The following is a 19161-nucleotide window of genomic DNA, read 5'->3' as shown; positions in this document are numbered from 1 at the left end:
CATTTCTTTGCCGTTCCCTCACTCTTTGTCTCCTTGTTTTGTAGTGGACATTTGGCAAGGTGGCTTTTGCTTGTTTCTCAAGCTCATCAAAATCATCTCTAATTTTCCTTTAAAAATCCAGAAGTGAACTGTACAAACTTGCACAAGAGCTCAATAACCGGTCTGATTTTTTAAGGGCTTTGCTGACCTTGTGAAAATGACCTAGCACACGGGTCCAAAAACGCAGCATAAACAGAGATTCCAGTTCTTCCATTTTCTGCAAAAGTTTGTTAGCTTGGAGCCTGGTCTCCCCCTTCCCTTTAACGTCAGAGTCAGGATGAGGTCCAGTTACCAACCTGCAGCCTGGCCTCCTGCCTTCTGCAGGTAGTTCTGGATCCCTCTGAGGATCCCTTCCCTGATCCCCAAGGCCTCTCTCTGCCTGTGGGCAATCTGCAGTGCAGGCTGCAGGCACCGAAAGGGCTCTCTGATGTGTGAAAGATAGACTTCTCTGCCTGGGAGGGGTGAGGCCAGTGCCAGTCACATGTGCTTGCCTTGCTCTGTTCAAGCCAAGGACAAGGGAAGGAATGGAAGAGACTTGGGAGAGCTTGCTTGCTTAGTCCTATCTGCTCCAGGCAGCCTTCCACTGATTAAAGTGTAGCACGTACCACTACTGACTGACCCTTGGGCTGAGGAAGGCTGTGCAGCTGGTTGTTGACTCTCTGGGCCTTCTGGCTCTGGATTCTGAGATGGAAAATTCTGGGGTGTGAGGACAGTGGTGTAGCGTGGGTTTTCAGCACCCGGGGCAAGGCAAGTAATTTGCGCCCCCTAACCCGTGGATTTTAGCACTCGAGTCTCTTCCACTAGATTAGTTAAAGAAACCCTTACCCCCTAAGCACATGTATTGTTTGTTATGAAAATACTGATGTAATTAAAGTAAAATGCATCTAAATGCAAGTTTATTTTCAAACACTTTATTGAGTGCGAACATGCATTACACATTCTCCACATTTTCAGCAGGTCTATGAATACAAATCTACAAATGTAGTAACCTAGCATGGGCCATGCTATTGTATGTCGTCTCACAACCATCGTAAACGACAAAAAATATCAAGAACAAAAACTAAACATCAAAATGGAGCCATACCCTGGAGATGATCCAAGACTGGGCTAGATGGAGCCAACTTCCTCAATCCTGTACCTCTAATTGTAATTCTTTAATAGAAGTGCAAGATATCAATCTGTATATACAGATTAATTTAAATTCGTCTGCTTTTAATTAGCACAAATTTTTCAACAACGGAATTGAAATCTACATTAAAGTCTCTCTCAATGGACAGTATTGCTAGATTACTCAGTCTTTCTTGGCTCATTGTAGATCTCTGATATGTTTTAATTAGTTTAAGTTTTGAGAAACTTCTTTCACAACTCGCTGTAGAAACAGTGATAGTAAGAAAGATTCTTAATGTGACAACAAAGTTAGTTAAACTTTCTTGCAGCTTCCACTTATACACCCAGAGAAGCAAATCTAAAGCTGACCAGTTTGCAACCTGCTCATCAGGATTGACCTCCTTATACAAGATAATGTGGTGCCAAAGTCGAGTTATTTCGGTGAGCTAAAATTCTTAAAAAAGAAAAAAAAATCACTTTCTTGCCTTGCTTTTAGCACCCCTTCATTGTATAACCATTTCTTTACTCTTAGCATAATGTTTATTCACCTTCATGCCTATTGCCTTACTCTTTCAGCAAAAAATAAAATAAAATAAAATAAAAAATTAAAGGTTGCTAGACCCACTGGCTTACATCAACTTATGTTGAGCTGGAGCAGCTACATATGGATCGAAATCTGTCTTGTCACTGTTGAACCAACCAAACTTCAATCCATCTGGTCAGCTCAACATGCAGAGAGACCAGCGTGCCCCCTTTCAATGCAGGGAGACCAGCGTGCCCCCTTTCAATGCAGAGAGACCAGCGTGCCCCCTTTCAATGCAGAGAGACCAGCGTGCCCCCTTTCAATGCAGGGAGACCAGCGTGCCCCCTTTCAGTGCAGGGAGACCAGCGTGCCCCCTTTCAGTGCAGGGAGACCAGCGTGCCCCTTTCAGTGCAGGGAGACCAGCGTGCCCCCTTTCAGTGCAGGGAGACCAGCGTGCCCCCTTTCAGTGCAGGGAGACCAGCATGCCCCCTTTCAATGCAGGGAGACCAGCGTGCCCCCTTTCAGTGCAGAGAGACCAGCGTGCCCCCTTTCAGTGCAGAGAGACCAGCGTGCCCCCTTTCAGTGCAGGGAGACCAGCGTGCCCCCTTTCAGTGCAGGGAGACCAGCGTGCCCCCTTTCAATGCAGGGAGACCAGCGTGCCCCCTTTCAGTGCAGGGAGACCAGCGTGCCCCCTTTCAGTGCAGGGAGACCAGCGTGCCCCCTTTCAGTGCAGGGAGACCAGCGTGCCCCCTTTCAATGCAGAGAGACCAGCGTGCCCCCTTTCAATGCAGAGAGACCAGCGTGCCCCCTTTCAGTGCAGGGAGACCAGCGTGCCCCCTTTCAATGCAGAGAGACCAGCGTGCCCCCTTTCAATGCAGAGAGACCAGCGTGCCCCCTTTCAGTGCAGGGAGACCAGCGTGCCCCCTTTCAATGCAGAGAGACTTACCTGCAGCAGCGGCTTCTACTCAGTTCTCCGCGTCTCCTCGAGTCCTCCTGCCTCCTGCTCAGCAGCTCAGCCAATTGGATCCCACTTCCTGATTGGCTAGGAGGAGGATCCGTGTGACAATAGCGAATTTTTTGCAAAATCTGTGACAGTGCTGAGAGAGAGTGAGTGAGCCAGGTAGGGGCAGAGAGCTGCAAGTGCGAGCGAGCGCCCCCAGATGTTGCGCCCGGTGCGGCCGGCCCCCCCTGCACCCCCCACGCTACGCCACTGTGTGAGGATACTCAACAGCCCAGCTTGTCAGGGCAAAAGTCCTTGCAGGTCTCTGCGGTTAGCAGAAGGAAGTTCCAGCCAAATACAGGAGCAAAACAGAAGTCTATAGACCACAATCTTTATTCTGTGTCCAAGGCAGCTGTTTACCAGCTCCACCTGGTACACAGGCTGAGACCCTCCCTTCCCGCAGACTGCCTCGCCAGAGTGGTGCATTATCTAATTATCTGTCGCTTGGGCTACTGCAATGCACTCTATGTGGGGCTACCTTTGAAGGTGACCCGGAAACTACAACAAATCCAGAATGCGGCAGCTAGACTGGTGACTGGGAGCGGCTGCTTGAAAGACCTACACTGGCTCTCAGTACGTTTCCAAACACAATTCAATGTGTTGGCACTGACCTTTAAAGCCCTAAATGGCCTCAGTCCAGTATGTCTGAAGGAGCGTCTTCACCCCCATCATTCTGCCCAGACACTGAGGTCCAGCACCGAGGGCCTTCTGGTGGTTCCCTCCCTGTGAGAAGTGAGGTTACAGGCAGAGGGCCTTCTCAGTAGTGGTGCCTGCCTTGTGGAACGCCCTCCCATCAGATGTCAAAGAGAACAACAACTACCAGACTTTTAGAAGACATCTGAAGGCAGCCCTGTTTAGGGAAGCTTTTAATGTTTGATGCATTGCTGTATTTTAATATTTTGTTGGAAGCTGCCCAGAGTGGCTGGGGAAGCCCAGCCAGATGGGTGGGGTATAAATAATAAATTGTTGTTGTTGCACAACAGGGCTCCACACAGTCCCAAACATGGGTTAAAAGCTCTGTGAAGACCTTCCCTCCCTACCCAGAATACATTTCCAGAACCATAATTTATACATTGCTGATACATCATCATCATGTCACAAAGAGGGAGGGGAGTTGTGAGGTTACCCAAGTTCATCAACTTGTCCCAGTTAGCAGATCAAGTTCCTAACACCTTAAGTACCCACCAATTAAAGAACAATAAAAATACAGTACCTTGAGGTGTCCCAGAGTGCCCAGGTCATTTGGGTCTCCTATGTCTCAGTTTGACACCATGCCCATCGGAACCAGGACTTCCATGGGACTCTTGACATTTCTATCTCCTATCTTACTTCCCTGGTACCCAAACATGTCAAAGACCTCTGAAGTGAGATGTGAGTTCTCACACGGATGCTAGCTCAACACAGATCTCTCTCCCAAAACATCATCTGCCCTTCTAGGGTCTGATAAGGCTGGAAGCGGTAGGCAACTTACACACAACAACTTTACAGGAGAGTGGAATGAGGGTTACAAAATGCAGGCATACAAAAGTCAAGCCTAATGCATCGTATCTAAAAGGCTGGATGCGATTAATACTAGGACACTTTGAACAAAATCAAAATCTATAATATCTAAAATTCAATCAGCTATCACAATTTTTACACCAACTCCTTCCAAGGAAAGATCAACATTGACAGCAAACTCATCAGTGTCGCCCAATCCCTGTTATCCCTCTGTCCAGGCATGATGTGAAGAAGGAATTCAACACCTTGGCCAAGAACCTGCAAGTCACAGCTCTGGGTACGTAGTAGGAATTACTATGGGGCACCAGATGTGGCAAAGAACCCGGCTGCAATCATTACCTCATACGAACTAAAGTCTCCTAAAATTAAATCTGTATACAGCCACGACTGTAGTAATCAAATCAAGACTTTGAACCAGACATTATTACTCAAAAGTTATTGATAGGTAGCCGTGTTGGTCTGCCATAGTCAAAACAAAACAAATTCCTTCCAGTAGCACCTTAAAGACCAACTAAGTCAGTTCTTGGTATGAGCTTTCGTGTGCATGCACACTTCTTCAGATACACTGAAACAGATCAACAGAGCCAGACTGATACCCAGAGAGAACTTGCTGCAAGACAGACCCAAAAAAGAAAATAACAGAACACCTCTAGTCATCACATACAGCTCCCAAGTTAAAACAGTACAACGCATCATCAGAGATCTACAACCTCTCCTGGACAATGACAGTTCTCTTTCTCAAGCTCTGGGAGGAAGACCTTTCATTGCCTACAGACAGCCACCCAGTCTTAAACAACTCCTAACCCACAATAATACTACAACCAGACCTAACACGGACACTGGCACCAGAGCCTGCAATAAACCCAGATGCCAACTTTGCTGCCACATACACCCGGACAACACCATTACTGGCCCCAACAACATCACACATACCATCTCGGGACTATTTAATTGCTCATCGTCTAACATTGTGTATGCCATAAAATGTCAACAGTGTCCTTCAGCTCTCTATATTGGACAAACAGGCCAGACCTTACGCCAAAGAATAAACGGACATAAATCTGACATCAGGAATCACAAGACAGAGAAACCAGTAGGAGAACATTTCAATCTCCCAGGACATTCTATACAAGATCTCAAAGTAGCTGTTTTACTACAAAGGAATTTCAGAAATAGACTGGAAAGAGAAGCTGCTGAATTACAACTTATCACCAAACTCAAAACCATGGAAAAACCTGGTCTGAACAAAGACCTTGGATTCTTATCTCATTATACATGACAAAGCCATTTTTCACCTTTTCACCCCTTGCTTTTTCCTGTAAGACCTATTGCAGTCGTTAAGAGTCGTCAACAGGCTCATCACAGCTATCTGTCAATCACCCATTCCCACCACCCTTCTGAGTAATACCCCTCCCCACCTTCTCACTATATAGAAGGGTCTGGAAACTTCTGTTTCAGTGTATCTGAAGAAGTGTGCATGCACACGAAAGCTCATACCAAGAACTGACTTAGTTGGTCTTTAAGGTGCTACTGGAAGGAATTTGTTTTGTTTCAAAAGTTATTGTTATTATAAAAAGCAACTGAACTCAATGAGATTTCCTTCCTTGGAGAGAGCCTTGGGATTGTGGTCATTTGAATGGGGCTTGCCTCTACGTAAGGTTTGAGTATGGGAGAGGGCGGGTTAGTAAAGGTAAAGGGACCCCTGACCATTAGGTCCAGTCGTGACTGACTCTGGGGTTGCGGCGCTCATCTTGCTTTACTGGCCGAGGGAGCTGGTGCACAGCTTCTGGGTCACGTGGCCAGCAGGACTAAGCCGCTTCTGGCGAACCAGAGCAGCACATGGAAACACCATTTACCTTCCCGCCAGAGCGGTACCTATTTATCTACTTGCACTTTGACGTGCTTTCGAACTGCTAGGTTGGCAGGAGCAGGGACCGAGCAACGGGAGCTCACCCCGTCGTGGGGATTCGAACCGCCGACATTCTGATCAGCAAGTCCTAGGCTCTGTGGTTTAGACCACAGCACCACCCACGTCCCCCACAGCGCCACCCACTACCTAGCTTTAAAAGAGAAGTAGACAAATTCATGGAGGAGAGAGCTATCGATGGCTACTAGGCATGATGGTTGTGATCTGCACCCCTAGGCTCAGTGGTTTAACCCACAGCGCCACCTGCATTAATAATTGCAGAAGGCAAACACACATACATTAAGTATATAAACCACATGTCTAGAGCAGTGCATGGAAACGCCGTTTACCTTCCCGCCGGAGCGGTACCTATTTATTTACTTGCACTTTGACATGCCAGGCTGGCAGGAGCAGGGACCAAGCAATGGGAGCTCACCCCATTGCGGGGATTCAAACTGCCGACTTCCTGATCGGCAAGTCCTAGGCTCTGTGGTTTAACCCACAGCGCCACCCACGTCCCACTAGTGTGTAAAGCCTTTAATATGAATACTTATGGCCTGAGCCCAAGCATGTTTATTCTGAAGTAAAACCTGTGTGGATTGGGACTTCCTCCCACCTAAATTGGCTGGAAATGGAAGCCATGGGCTGCAATCCGCTCAGGTCAGTGGTGGGAGGAGAACCGAGGCTCATTCGGCACCAGCGAGTTGGGGACAGGAGCCTGTAGGGAAGCTGTTGTAGATATTATCATTATTTATAAAAAAGTAGTGTTTATTTGCTGCTCTTTTCTTTTCTTTTCTTTTTTTTTAAAAATTTATTAAGGATTTTCTTGTTTTACAGAAGTGTAGTGCCTCATTTTTTTTTTCCCCTTCTTCTTCTTCCATGTAACGTCTTTACAAATCCGTTTCATTTGTTGAGGCATTAGGGGGAGAAGAAAACAGAAAGAAAAAAGAAAGGGGGGTGGGGAGAGGGAGGATGGATGGGGGTGGGGTCGGGTGGCGGTGTTTCTATTATGTTTAATGTATGTAGAGTTTGGTGTCAGCGTTGCTTGTGTTGTTCACTTGTGTTCCTTTGGTGGTGAGAGAGGTTGGGGTTGGCTTAGGGTGTGATTGTTTGCTTGTGATTGGCTGTGGTGATCTTTGTTTTCGTGTGTGAGTGAGGTGGGTGGGTGTTTTGGATCAGGTTAGCCATATTGATTTGTATGCTTTTGGTGGATTATTGTCGTTGTCCTGTTGGGCTGTGTATGTGATAAAGGGGAGCCATACCGGGGTGAAGGCGTCTTCTTCTGTTTGTCCCCGTGTCAGTTTCAGTTTATTAGTTAATTTTTCTAGTAGGGCTGTTTCCCATACTATTTGGTACCATTGGTCCATGCTTACTCCTGACAGGTCTCTCCAGTGTCTGGTTATGATGTTTCTGGTTGCTGAGAGCAGGTGGGTTATAAGTTCTTTGTGGTGTAAATGGGCATTGTTGTCTTGGAAGATGTTTAGTAGGGCCAATTCTGGGGTGATGTCTATTACTTGCTTAGTTATTTTACATATTTCTTGTATGGCTGTTGTCCAGAATAGTTGGATTTTGGGACACTCCCACCACATGTGGAGGTATGTGCCTGTGGAGGTGCACCCTCTCCAGCATTTTGGTGAGGTTCCTGGGTGTATTAGCGCTAGTTTCCTTGGTGTTAGGTACCACCTGTAGGTGAGTTTCAGTGTGAGTTCTTTTCTTTTTGTTGATATGGATTTAAAGGGGGGTTTAGACCACATTCTGGTCCATTGAGTGGGGTTAATCTCATAGCCTATGTCATTCTCCCATTGTTTTTTGATTGTGTCTAGGGGATTTGCGGGATTTTGGAGTAGTATTTTGTATATTGCGGATACCGTCCCTTTGCCGTTTCCCTTTGTTGTTAGGAGGAGGTTTTCGAAGGTTGTCAGGGGCCTAGTTGCTGCTGATTTTACTGTTGGGTTGTTTAAGAAGGCATGTAGTTGGTGTTGTGTTAACCAGGTCATTTGGGTGTCTTCTAGTTTGTTTTGTATTTCTTGTGTTGACAAGGGTTTGTTATTTTTATAAAAGTCTATTAGGCGATATAAGCCTTTGGTTCGCCAGGTTTTTGTCTGGAGGTTTTGTGCTGCATGGTAGAATAATGGGTGGTACGCCAGGGGGATTAGTGGGGATGGGGTTGGGGATAGTTTGCCTATTTGTGTTTTCCATGCTTTGAGCATGGTCTGTGTGTACCTGTTAAGTGTTGTGGGAATTTTCTTTAGTTTGTTTGGGAGGAGTGGGTATGTTGTGGTGCAGGTGTTTTCAATTGTGTCCCTCTCTAGGTGTACCCATTGTTTTGTCTCATCTTCTAGTATGTATGGGATTATATGGCGTATTTGGTTGGCATTGTAATATGCTTCTATGTTGGGGATTCCCCATCCTCCTTCTGAGGTGGGGAGGTGCAGGTATTTGGGGCTTATTCTTGGTTTTTTATGTGAGAAGATGAAAGAGTGTAGTTTTCTCTGCCAACTGCGAAGTTGGGTTGAGGGGATCCAGATTGGGAGGGTTTGGAATAGGTAGGTTAGTTTTGGGAGTGTGATCATTTTGATCATGGCTATTTTGTCTGAGAGAGTGAAATTCGTGTTATTCCATCTCTTTAGGTCTTTGTTAATTTGTCGCCACAGGGGCTTGTAGTTGTGGAGGTACAGTTTATTGAGGTTTCTGGTTATTTGTACCCCTAGGTATCTGAACTTGGTGTGGCAAAGTTTTATTTTGGTGACCTTTGTGAGTTCTTTTTGGGTGTGAGGAGGGGTGTTGAAGCACATAGCTTCTGACTTTGTAAAATTTACCTGTAGGCCCGACACCATTGCAAATGTGTTGAGTTCTCTGATTAGGGAGGTTGCTGTGCTTATGGGGTCTGGTGTTGTGACCATTAGGTCATCTGCAAAGAGCCCTAATTTATAGGTTCTGCCTTTTATTTCCACTCCCTTGATGTCTGTTGCTGCTCGGATGCGGATTGCTAAGGGTTCCAGAGCCAGGATAAATAAGAAGGGAGACAGTGGGCATCCTTGTTTCGTGCCTCTTTGGATAGCTATAGTATTAGAATCCATATTGTTAGTTCTGCATTTTGCTGAGGCTTGGGAGTATATTTGTTTGAGGATTTGTAGGAAGTTGGGGCCAAATTCCATGTTAGTTAGTACTGCTAATATGTATTTCCACTCCAAGCAATCAAAGGCTTTGAGGATGTCTAGGGACATAATTGTCAATGGGAGTTTGGTTGCCTTGCTGTGTTCGATCAGGTTCAGTAGTTTCCTGATGGGGTCTGTTATATTGCGGCCAGGGACAAAACCAGTCTGGTCTGGGGCTATTAACTTGTGTAGGAAGATTTTTAGGCGGTTGGCCAAGATTGATGTGAATATCTTGTAGTCTTGGTTTATTAATGAGATTGGGCGGTATGATTCTACTTTGAGGCTGTCTTTTAGTGGTTTTGGGATGGAGACTATTTTGGAGTGGGTCCAGGTTTTGGGGATGGGGGCCCCTTTTATGATGTCGTTGAATAGGCGGGTCATGTAGGGCATCAAGGGTTCTTTGAATTTCCTATAGAATTCTGCTGTGAAGCCATCTGGGCCTGGGGCTTTGTGTGGTTTCAGGTTTTTGAGGACCGCATCTATTTCCTCTGGGGTGATAGGGCTGTCCATGAATTCCTGTTCCTCATCGGTTAGGGTAGGCATGGTCAGTCCTGCTAGAAATGTTCTGATTTCCTTCTCTGGTGGGTTATGGGAGGTGTATAGGTTGGAGTAGAATTCTGCAAATTCTGAGGTTATTTCTTCGGGGGAGAATGTTATGTTGCCGTCTTTTTTGGTGATGCAGTGTATTCTTGTTTTGAGTGCTTTTTTCCTACATCTATTTGCTAGTAATCTGGAGTTATTCCCTCCATATTCGTAGAAACGTTGTTTAGAGTATAGAATGTTGATCAGTGTTTTGTTAATTTCTAGGGAGTCTAGTTCTCTCCTTTTTTTTTCTATAAGTTTGAGGAGTTTTTTAGATCCTGTTTGTTTGTAGCGTGATGAGAGGGCTGTGATGTCTTGTTCTATTTTGCTAATTTTTGAGGAGGTTTGTTTTTTAAGGAATGTTTTCTCTTTTATGCAAGCTCCTCTGGTGACCGCTTTCATTGCATCCCATAGGAGGGGGGTTGTTATATTGTCTACATCGTTTTCCTTGAAGTAGTTTTGGAGGGTTTTTGTGAGACTCTCTCTAATTTGTTTGTTTGTAGTTAGGATGGGACTGAAGGACCATGATGGGGTGGTTTGTGTTCCTTCTCCTATTTTAACGATGACTTCTACTGGGGCGTGATCTGTGATTTTAATGTTACCGATGTTTGTTGATTCCACTGAGGGGATCAGACCCTGTGTGAGTAGAATGCTGTCCAGTCTGGACACTGTATCATGGCGTCCTGATTGGAATGTATGGCTGATGTCTCCCGGGTTTTGCTCACCCCAAATGTCGTAGAGACCCCTGTTTTTTAGCATTTTTAGTAACTTGTAAGAGTTCCTAGTTGTTGGGGGTTTCCTTCGGAGGAAGGTTGCCCATGGGGTTGTGGGGTGGATATCTTTCAGGGATAAACCTTTCATATTTAGATTGAGGTCCCCTCCTAGGATTGCTTCCCCTTCAGAGAAGGAGAGGAATTTGTTTAGTGTCTTCTGGAAGAATTCTAATTGTTTCATGTTTGGGGCATATATGGAGCCGATTGTCAGTTTGATTTTGCCATCTAGTGTCCCTTTAGCGAAAATGAATCTGCCTTTTTTGTCCTTGAGGACTGTTGTGGCAGTGAAGTTCAGGTCTCTACTAGAGTATTATGGCTACACCATGAGCTTTCCCTGAGCCTTGTGCGACCCACTGTTGACTGAAGCGGGGGTCGCTCAGGAGTTTGCTGCCTTTGGGTGGGTTGTGTATTTCTTGTAGGAAGGTGATGTGTGGTTTCATGGTGTTTATATATGAGGTGATGCGTTTTCTTTTGATGGGGTTTCCCAGCCCCCTCACATTTAATGTAATTGCTTTTAGGTTAGCCATCTTGCTTATCTATTATGTGGGGCGATTCCCTGCCAACCCGTTCGGGTTGTCTTGTGTCTCTCTCTTCGTGTTGTTTAAAGAACCAATGGGGTTGCGCTGACCTAGGGTGTGGTGGGTGGGGGGCTAGTGGGAGTAGAGTGAGATTTGGGTTAAAGAGTAGGGGGTAAGTTGTAGGGAGTTTCCTATATGTAGTCATATAGGTGTTTGTTTGGGGTATTTTGGGCCATCTGGCATTTAGCCGGTTGGTCCTAGGTCTCAGCTGGTGTGGAAGGCCATGTTCAAGGACAGGCCATCCCCCCTGTTGTCTGCGATAGGGGGTGATCAGCGAGACAGTGTGAAGTGACTTTGTAACGTCGCTGTCAGGTATAAGGTTCGTAAGCAATGTTGCCAATGTTATAAGCAACATTGTTGGTGTGTTGGGGTGGGGATGTGGGTGCTGGTACGCTCTGGTGCCACCATATTGCTGGTTGGGTATCAGATTTTAGCCTGATTGTGGGTTGTGTTATTAAGGTTGGAGTTGTTTTTCCTTAGTATGGAGTATGAGGATGTTGAAGGTGTGGGTGATGGGGAATGTGGTTGAGGTCGTCTGGACTGGTGTTGGGGTGGGGGTTTCTGTGGGGGTGCGGGGCTGGGGGGGATGTTGATGGTGTTAACTAAATCTATGTTTTGGGGGGGAGAGAGGGGGAAAGGGGGGGAGAAATCACCAGTCCTTCGGTTTGTGGGTTTTTTTTCCTGGTTGCTTCATTCAGCTGCGGTTGTTGTTGTTGTTGTAGGGTTGTCCATCTGCGATGAATTGGTTTGGTTAATCTTGGTCTGGTTTCTTGTGTCGTATGGCCGGCGGGACGGTTCTGAGCATTGTGCTTGCCTGTATTGGTTTGCGTTGTTCTGCCGCTTCTGTTGTTTCTTTTTGCTCTGTACCGTCGTCCAGTTGCTTGCTGTTGTTTCCTCGTGGTTGGGGCTGTCACTTGGTGGGTTTGTTGGTTGCCATTCCGGTGGGAGGTCGAGTTCAAGGTTCTTTAGTAGTTGCAGGGCCTCAGGTATGTTGGTAGCCATGTGTTGTGTTGTATTGGTTGTTACAATGAGGCGGAAGGGGAAGCCCCATCGGTATTTGATCCCGGCTTGTTGGAGACGCTGGGTGAATGGGCGCAGGCTTTTCCTCCGGTTTAGGGTATCCTGGGATAGGTCCTGTAGGGCCAGAATGGGGGTTTCTCCATATCGAAGGTTGGTTGAGTTTCTGAGGTTGTTCCATACCTCTTCCTTCTTTTTGTAGCGCGTGAAGCATACAATGATGTCTCTTGGGGGGGCGCTGGGTTTTGGCATAGGTTTTAGGGCTCTGTGAGCCCTCTCCAAGTCATCTGCCTCAAGTTTCAGGCCTGGGATTGTGTTTTTCAGCCAGCGTATAATTAGGTCTGTTGGGCTTTTCTCCTCTGCTTTTTCAGGAAAGTTGCGGAAGCGGATGTTACAGCGTCTATTGCGATCTTCAAGGTCGGCTTGCTTAATTTTCATCTCTCTGTGTTCTGCTTCCATTTGGTTTACCAGTTCATCCAGTTTCTTGTTCACACGTGCGTTCTCCTCCCGGTATTGCTCTATTATTTTTTCTTGCATTTGGTTTTTGTTCTCTAGAGCTTTCACTTTGGAGGTTAGATTGTTGATTAGTACCTGCATGGGAGCCATTGTGGCCTTCAGTGTTTCTTCTAATCTTGCTTCCATTTCCCTCAGATCTCGTTTCGTTATTGGGTGGTCATCATCTTGAAGGGGAGTTACCATCTTAGCATTGTTTGCCATCTCCCTGGTTGGTGTCATCTCAGTCTCCCTGATAGTTTTGGTTTGAGGTTGGCTTGGCGTCCACTTGGGGTAGGGCGTGTGGTGGTTAGGAGTTGTGCCAGTGGTGATTCCTGGGTATTGTTGGGTTGTTGAGCTGATCAGGCTTTGTTGGCTGGTGGCTTTTACAGAGCGTTTGGATTAGGCGGTCATTTGTGTCACTTCTAGCCTGTGTTTTAAGAACTTCTCTTGGGTTTTCTGTAGTTGCCTCAGCGGTGCCGCCGAGGCTGGGGGGGAGGGCAGGTAAGCAGAGGTGGGTAGACTAACGGACAGACAGTTCATATAAAGGGAGGGGGGTTAGCAGGTAGAGATGCAAGAGATTAGAGGGGTGGGGCCAGGGGGAATATGTGTTTAGGAGGGGGTTGTATATACCCAAAAGGGGTACTGGGGTCCAGTTAAGGTGGAAATTGGGGTTGGGAGTGCGCTTAGAAACAGAGACAGACAGATAGGCTATATGTAAAGGGTGGAGGGAGAAAAGGGAAGAAGAAGAAGAAGAAGAAAGAGAGAAGAAGGGGGGAGGCGGGGGGGAGGGGAGATTGGTGTAAGAGAGAAGAGAGAGAGAGAGACAAAAAGAGTTGAAAGAGAGGAGAGATAGTACAGTAATATCAGAGGTATTAGATTGCAGCAGTAGTTTTAGCTATAGTATGAGGGGGCAAATTATGATAGGGTGATATGAATGTGTGTATGTGTTTCCTTTAGGGCAGTGTTTCCCAACCTTGCGCCCCCAGCCGCCCCCGGACCACAACTCCCATCATCCCCTGCCACTGGTCTTGCTAGTCAGGGATCATGGGAGTTGCAGTCCAAAAACAGCCGGAGGCACAAGGCCGGGAAACACTGCTTTAGGGGAAGGGGGGGAATGGAGAGAGGGAGGAGGGAAAGAGAATGAGAGGAGGAGGGGGAAGGGTGGGGGAGGGAAGGAGAAGAAAAGAGAGGGGGAGAGGGGAGGAGGGAGGGAGGGTGAGCTGCTGCAATGGTATGGGGGAAAGTCTTATTTTAAAAGAGGGGGTGGGGGGGAAAGGGCTCCCCTCTCAAAAACAAACTGACGGACAGGCTAAAAAGGGGGGGTTGATTTTAAAAAATAAAAGGGATAGAAAAAAAAAATTGGGGATGGAAGATGAAAGGTGGGATAAGGGGAAAAAATGAGGAGGGGTGAAGAGAGAGAGGGGAGAGAAAAAAGGGAGAGAAAAATAAAAGGGGGGAGTTGAGGGGGAGAGTATCAGTAACAATAGCAGTGATATAGAGGAAATTTTTGTTTTAAAAGAGAGTGGTGGTCGTAGCTGGGGGCAAAAGATTCCCCCCTCAAGAACAAGCCAACAAATAGACAAGAACGGGCTTTAAAAAGAGAGAGGGGAAAAAATGTGTGGTTTTTTAAAAAAATAAAATAAAATAAAAATAAAATAGATAATAATATTTCCCCCTAATTATTGTTATTATTTTTTATTTGTAAAAAAGTAATTAAAAATGTACAGGTAAAAGATAAAAATGAGAATTAAAGGTAAAAAAAAGGGGGGGTTGTCTTTAGATAGATAGATAGAGCTTTTTATTTAAAAATGAAAATAAAAATGAGTAAAGTATAGGTAAAGGAGGATAGGTAAAAGAGAGTGGAAAGTCTGGGGCGAAGTGGCAGTCCCAGGAAATGGCCTGTGATGGTTCAGGGCTGTTTTCTGGGTACTGCCATTTTAATTCTTAAGAGGGGAGATTGAGGTGAAAATAAAATGAGGTTTAAATTGAGGGTGTGTGTGTGTGGAAAAGTGTGTCTTTAAATAGTGTGTAGAAAAGATAGAAATAAAAATAAAGATTCAAATAAAGGGTGGCTGCAGCAGCAGTGGCCCCTCTTTTAAAAAGAAAAATGATAAAAGTAGGTATATGGGGGGGGGAATAAAAAAGAATTTCTTTTTTAAAAAAGGGGGGAGAGGGGTAGGAAGGGGTTAAAAAAGGATTTTGTTTGTTGGTTGTTGTTTTTTATAGAAAAAAGGAGAAAAGAAGGGGGTAGTTTCTTCCTTTCTGTGATCTCCTTTGTCATGCGGCTTTGCATGGAGGGGTCGGCTCCGGTCGGCTCAGCCACGTGTTTTTTCGCAGCGTCCTTTGCCTTCCCGTGTTCACCTGCCTCCCCTCTTCCTTGTCGGCAAAGCTAGGGCTCCTCTTTCTTTCTTTCCTTTTTTCCCCCTTCTTCCTTCCCCCTTCTCTTTTTCTCCCTCTCTGCGTTAGCTCCACTGTCTTCCTGGATTTGGAGCTCCTCTCGGCTGTTGCGGGGGGGGGGGTCGGGTGCCTTTCCGGCTCAATCAAGGTCGTGGGGGGGTGTTTTGGCTCCCTTGAAAGACGCCCCGGGCACCCCCGATTCCTCTCCCTTGGCAGTGTTGGCAGCAGCAGACCTGGGAGCCCGGGAATCGGCCAGACAGAGCCTTTCACTCTGGCTGGCTTCAGGAGCTCTTTTCTGCTGCTGCAGCCGCCATGCTGCCTCCCCACCAGAGAGGCCACGATCCCAGGATTCTCCTCCTTGACTTCCTTCTGCAGAGCTCTCTGGTCAGGATCCAGCAAAGCCCAGTCCTCCTCTGTGAAAGGAACAGCTACGTCTTCAAAGCACAATGGACCCCGAGTCCAGGAGAGAGAAGAAAGCAGGGAGGGATTTGCTGCTCTTTTCACGCTGCAGCCGCCGCTGGTTGGTACCAGGAATGTGCGCCCCTTCCTCCAGGTGGGGCTTCCTGTAATCCCACCAGCTGAAAGAAATTACTGGCCGGTTGTCACCTTGAGGAGCAGAGAGAGAAGGCAGGGGTGGCTGGCGGCAATTCTCAATGGCCAGAAATACCTTCCCGTCCCAAGGATTATCCAGGACTACGGACAGACGGATACTCAGTTTCTTAAAGTGAGCGCTTTGTTTTTTTAATGAAACAAACCAGGAGACCCCAGCAGAACGCCTTGTGCAAAGTGCTTCTAGGTTTGGTGGCTGTTGTTTGTAAGTGCATGTTGCAGGGGGAAAGGAGCAGGAGGCAGGGAGAGCAGTCTCTCTCTAAGCAGCCAGGATGATGGCGAAAAGAAATTCTGCCATTGCCACCGCCCCATTCATAGCTCCCGTCCCTGGGGCCCCAGGACAGACGAATGCGCAAGAGGGGAGCATATGAATGGGGGCGGAGGCAGTGGCAGCATTTCTTTTAGACATCATCCTGGCTGCTTAGAGAGAGACTGCTCTCCCTGCCTCCTGCATTCCGGGGGGGGGGGGGGCTGCTGCGATGGCACCCTGCCAAAATAGTGGTGCCGTGGGCGGCCTGCTGCCTCCGCAAGCCCCTTCCTCCGCCAGTGCCTGTGACTGAAGCTCTTTCCGCACTTAAATCGTTTTCCCCCACTGTGAATTCTTTGATGGATAACAAGTTCAGGCTTCTCAGTGAATCTCTTTCCACATTCCAAGCACTGATAGGGTTTTTCTCCTGAATGAATTTGCTGAGAAGTGAAACTGCCCTTTTGACTGAAACTCTTTCCACACTCTTGGCACTGATAGGGTTTCTTTCCTGTATAAATTCTTTGATGGGCCATGGAACGTGTCCAGAGGAGGGCAGCCAAGATGGTCCAAGGCCTGGAAACGATGCCTTATGAGGAACGGCTAAGGGAGCTGGGCATGTTTAGCCTGGAGAAGAGGAGGTTAAGGGGTGATATGATAGCCATCTTCAAATATATAAAAGGATGTCACATAGAGGAGGGAGAAAGGTTGTTTTCTGCTGCTCCAGAGAAGCGGACACGGAGCAATGGTTCCAAACTACAAGAAAGAAGATTCCACCTAAACATTAGGAAGAACTTCCTGACAGTAAGAGCTGTTCGACAGTGGAATTTGCTGCCAAGGAGTGTGGTGGAGTCTCCTTCTTTGGAGGTCTTTAAGCAGAGGCTTGACAACCATATGTCAGGAGTGCTCTGATGGTGTTTCCGGCTTGGCAGGGGGTTGGACTCGATGGCCCTTGTGGTCTCTTCCAACTCTATGATTCTATGATTGCCACTCTTACTGAAGCTCTTTCCACATTCCAAACACTGATATGACTTCTCCCCCTGTATGAATTATTTGATGAACACTTACCGTATTTTTCACTCCATAAGATGTACCCAGTTTTTAGAGGAGGAAAGCAAGAAAAAAAAATATTCTCAATCAAATGTTGTACTAAACTATTTAATAAACTACCAGTATATCAGAATAATATTTCAGCCATGTAAAGTGAACAGCGGTCAACAGTGGCATTAAGAACTATCATCACTGTCATTAAAAAATGAAGAGAGACTTTAAGGTTCAAGAACTCTTCTAGTCTTCTGTGAACCCCAAGAACTCATCATTGCTAGAGTCAGAATTTAGGAAGCTCAGTTGCTCATAACCACCGACATCACTTTCTTCGCTATCTTCATATAAAATACCATCTTCTCTTCCATCTAAAGCATTGCTAATGCCACATTTTTTTAAGTTAGTTCTAGGTATGAGCTTTCGTGTCCATGCACACTTCTTCAGATACACTGAAACAGAAGTCACCAGACCCTTCTATATAGTGAGAAGGTGGGGAGGGGTATTACTCAGAAGGGTGGTGGGATTGGGTGATTGGCAGATAGCTGTGATGAGCCTGTTGACGACTCTTAACGACTGCAATAGGTCTTACAGGAAAAAGTAAGGGGTGAGAAGGTGAAAAATGGCTTTGTCATGTATAATGAGATAAGAATCCAATGTCTTTGTTCAGACCAGGTCTCTCCATGGTTTTAAGTTTGGTAATAAGTTGCAATTCAGCATGACTTCCTTGTGAAAAGCTGGTCAGGATCCAGCAACATGGAAGGATCCCCTTCCTTCTTTCCCTGTGTGCTGGGTGGGGAGGGCCCTCCTGAAGCCCTATAGACATCTCCAAGGTGCGCAGGGGAATGAGAGGGGGAAAGCCCCACTGCGGGACTGATGGGGTGAATCCTGGCCACTCTTTGGTATGGGGTGTGAACTGCTTAGAAGCCTATTTGAGCCTTCAACCCTCCTTCCTTGGCGGTTCCTCCCACCATTCCTCTGTGTCCCCCAGTCCATGACATCCTCTCTCCCCACATGGCCCCTTCCTCCTACCTGCTCTGGGTCCACAGGGCAGCTTCCCCTCCCCCACCAAGAAAAGGTGGACAAACAGGTCTTGCTGGCATCATTCCGTCTCCTGCGAGAGAAGAAGGTGAGTGGGAAGCCAAGAGCGCATGCTTCACTCCGAAGGAAAAGTACAGGTGCGCCTTCAACCAAGTAGGAGTTGCCACCTAAATGTGGACGTTTGCACCCATTTGACATACTAGTTGTGCAAAAGCACATCTCCCTTTCTCTGGGCTCTGGGTCCCCTGTGAATTCTCCAATAAGATGAAAAGAATTCACAGATTAGTTTGAAAATCCACAGCTTGTGAGCAGATGGAGAAAGAACTCCTTCCTCCTTACCCAGAGGCCTCTCTCTGGAGTCCAAGGGAGTCTTTTCTATCTCAGAGGAATCCGGACCCATTTCTGCTAACGGATCCTTCCCCTGAAAGAGCAACAAGAATTCAAAAAAGTAGATTAGAAATGGAATGGCTTAGGACACAAACACTTTAGGGCTGTCCGATATCATTCATTGGATGCTTTCCAAAAAAAGGATGGGCCATTAGGAAGTGATTTGGGAATACTCTCCCTCCTCTTTGGAGCCCCTGGGGAGTATCCAGAGGAAAGTCTCTCTCACCTGCTGCTCTGCCTGCTTCCTCTCCTCTGCCTGACTCAGGAGGAAACCTTTGGCCAGAGCCACCGCCTGGGAACTGGTCTCCGCTCCACATTCCCTCACCCAGATCTCCATCTCTAGAGGAAGGACAGCCAGGAACTGCTCCAAGATCACCAGGTCCAGCATCTCAGCTTTCGTGTGCCTTTCTGGCTTCAAAACAAAAAATTCCTTCCAGTAGCACCTTAAAGACCAACTAAGTTAGTTCTAGGTATGAGCTTTCGTGTGCATGCACACTTCTTCAGTGTGTATCTGAAGAAGTGTGCATGCACACGAAAGCTCATACCTAGAACTAACTTAGTTGGTCTTTCAGGTGCTACTGGAAGGAATTTTTGTTTTGACTATGGCAGACCAACACGGCTACCTATCTGTTTCTGGCTTCAGCCACTGATAACAAAGGTGGTAGAGTTGATTGCAAACCTCTCGGGGTCCTTTGGCCTCCTGGTAGCAGAACTGACTGAGCTGCTGGCTCTGCACCTCTGAGCAAGGGGTGTCCTCCTCACCC

General features: G+C 46.8%; 1 protein-coding gene across 1 annotated transcript in view; it reads right to left on the bottom strand.

Moving 5' to 3' along the window:
* The window catches only part of LOC309345677 (uncharacterized protein), a 42117-nt gene extending 23315 nt beyond the window's left edge, over positions 1–18802 (bottom strand). The window contains exons 1-2 of the mRNA XM_081868955.1: positions 18624–18802; positions 18350–18431 (exon numbers count right to left, since the gene is read on the bottom strand). Coding sequence (XP_081725081.1) covers positions 18350–18431; positions 18624–18785 — 244 coding nt within the window. The 5' untranslated portion in view covers positions 18786–18802. The remainder of the gene's footprint in view (positions 1–18349; positions 18432–18623) is intronic.
* Between the last annotated feature and the right edge of the window lie 359 nt (positions 18803–19161).

The sequence above is a fragment of the Podarcis erhardii genome (assembly GCF_964252035.2).
Source record: "Podarcis erhardii genome assembly, chromosome: 7".
In the NCBI taxonomy this organism is placed as follows: Eukaryota; Metazoa; Chordata; class Lepidosauria; order Squamata; family Lacertidae; genus Podarcis; species Podarcis erhardii.
This window is presented reverse-complemented; position numbering and strand designations above follow the sequence as displayed.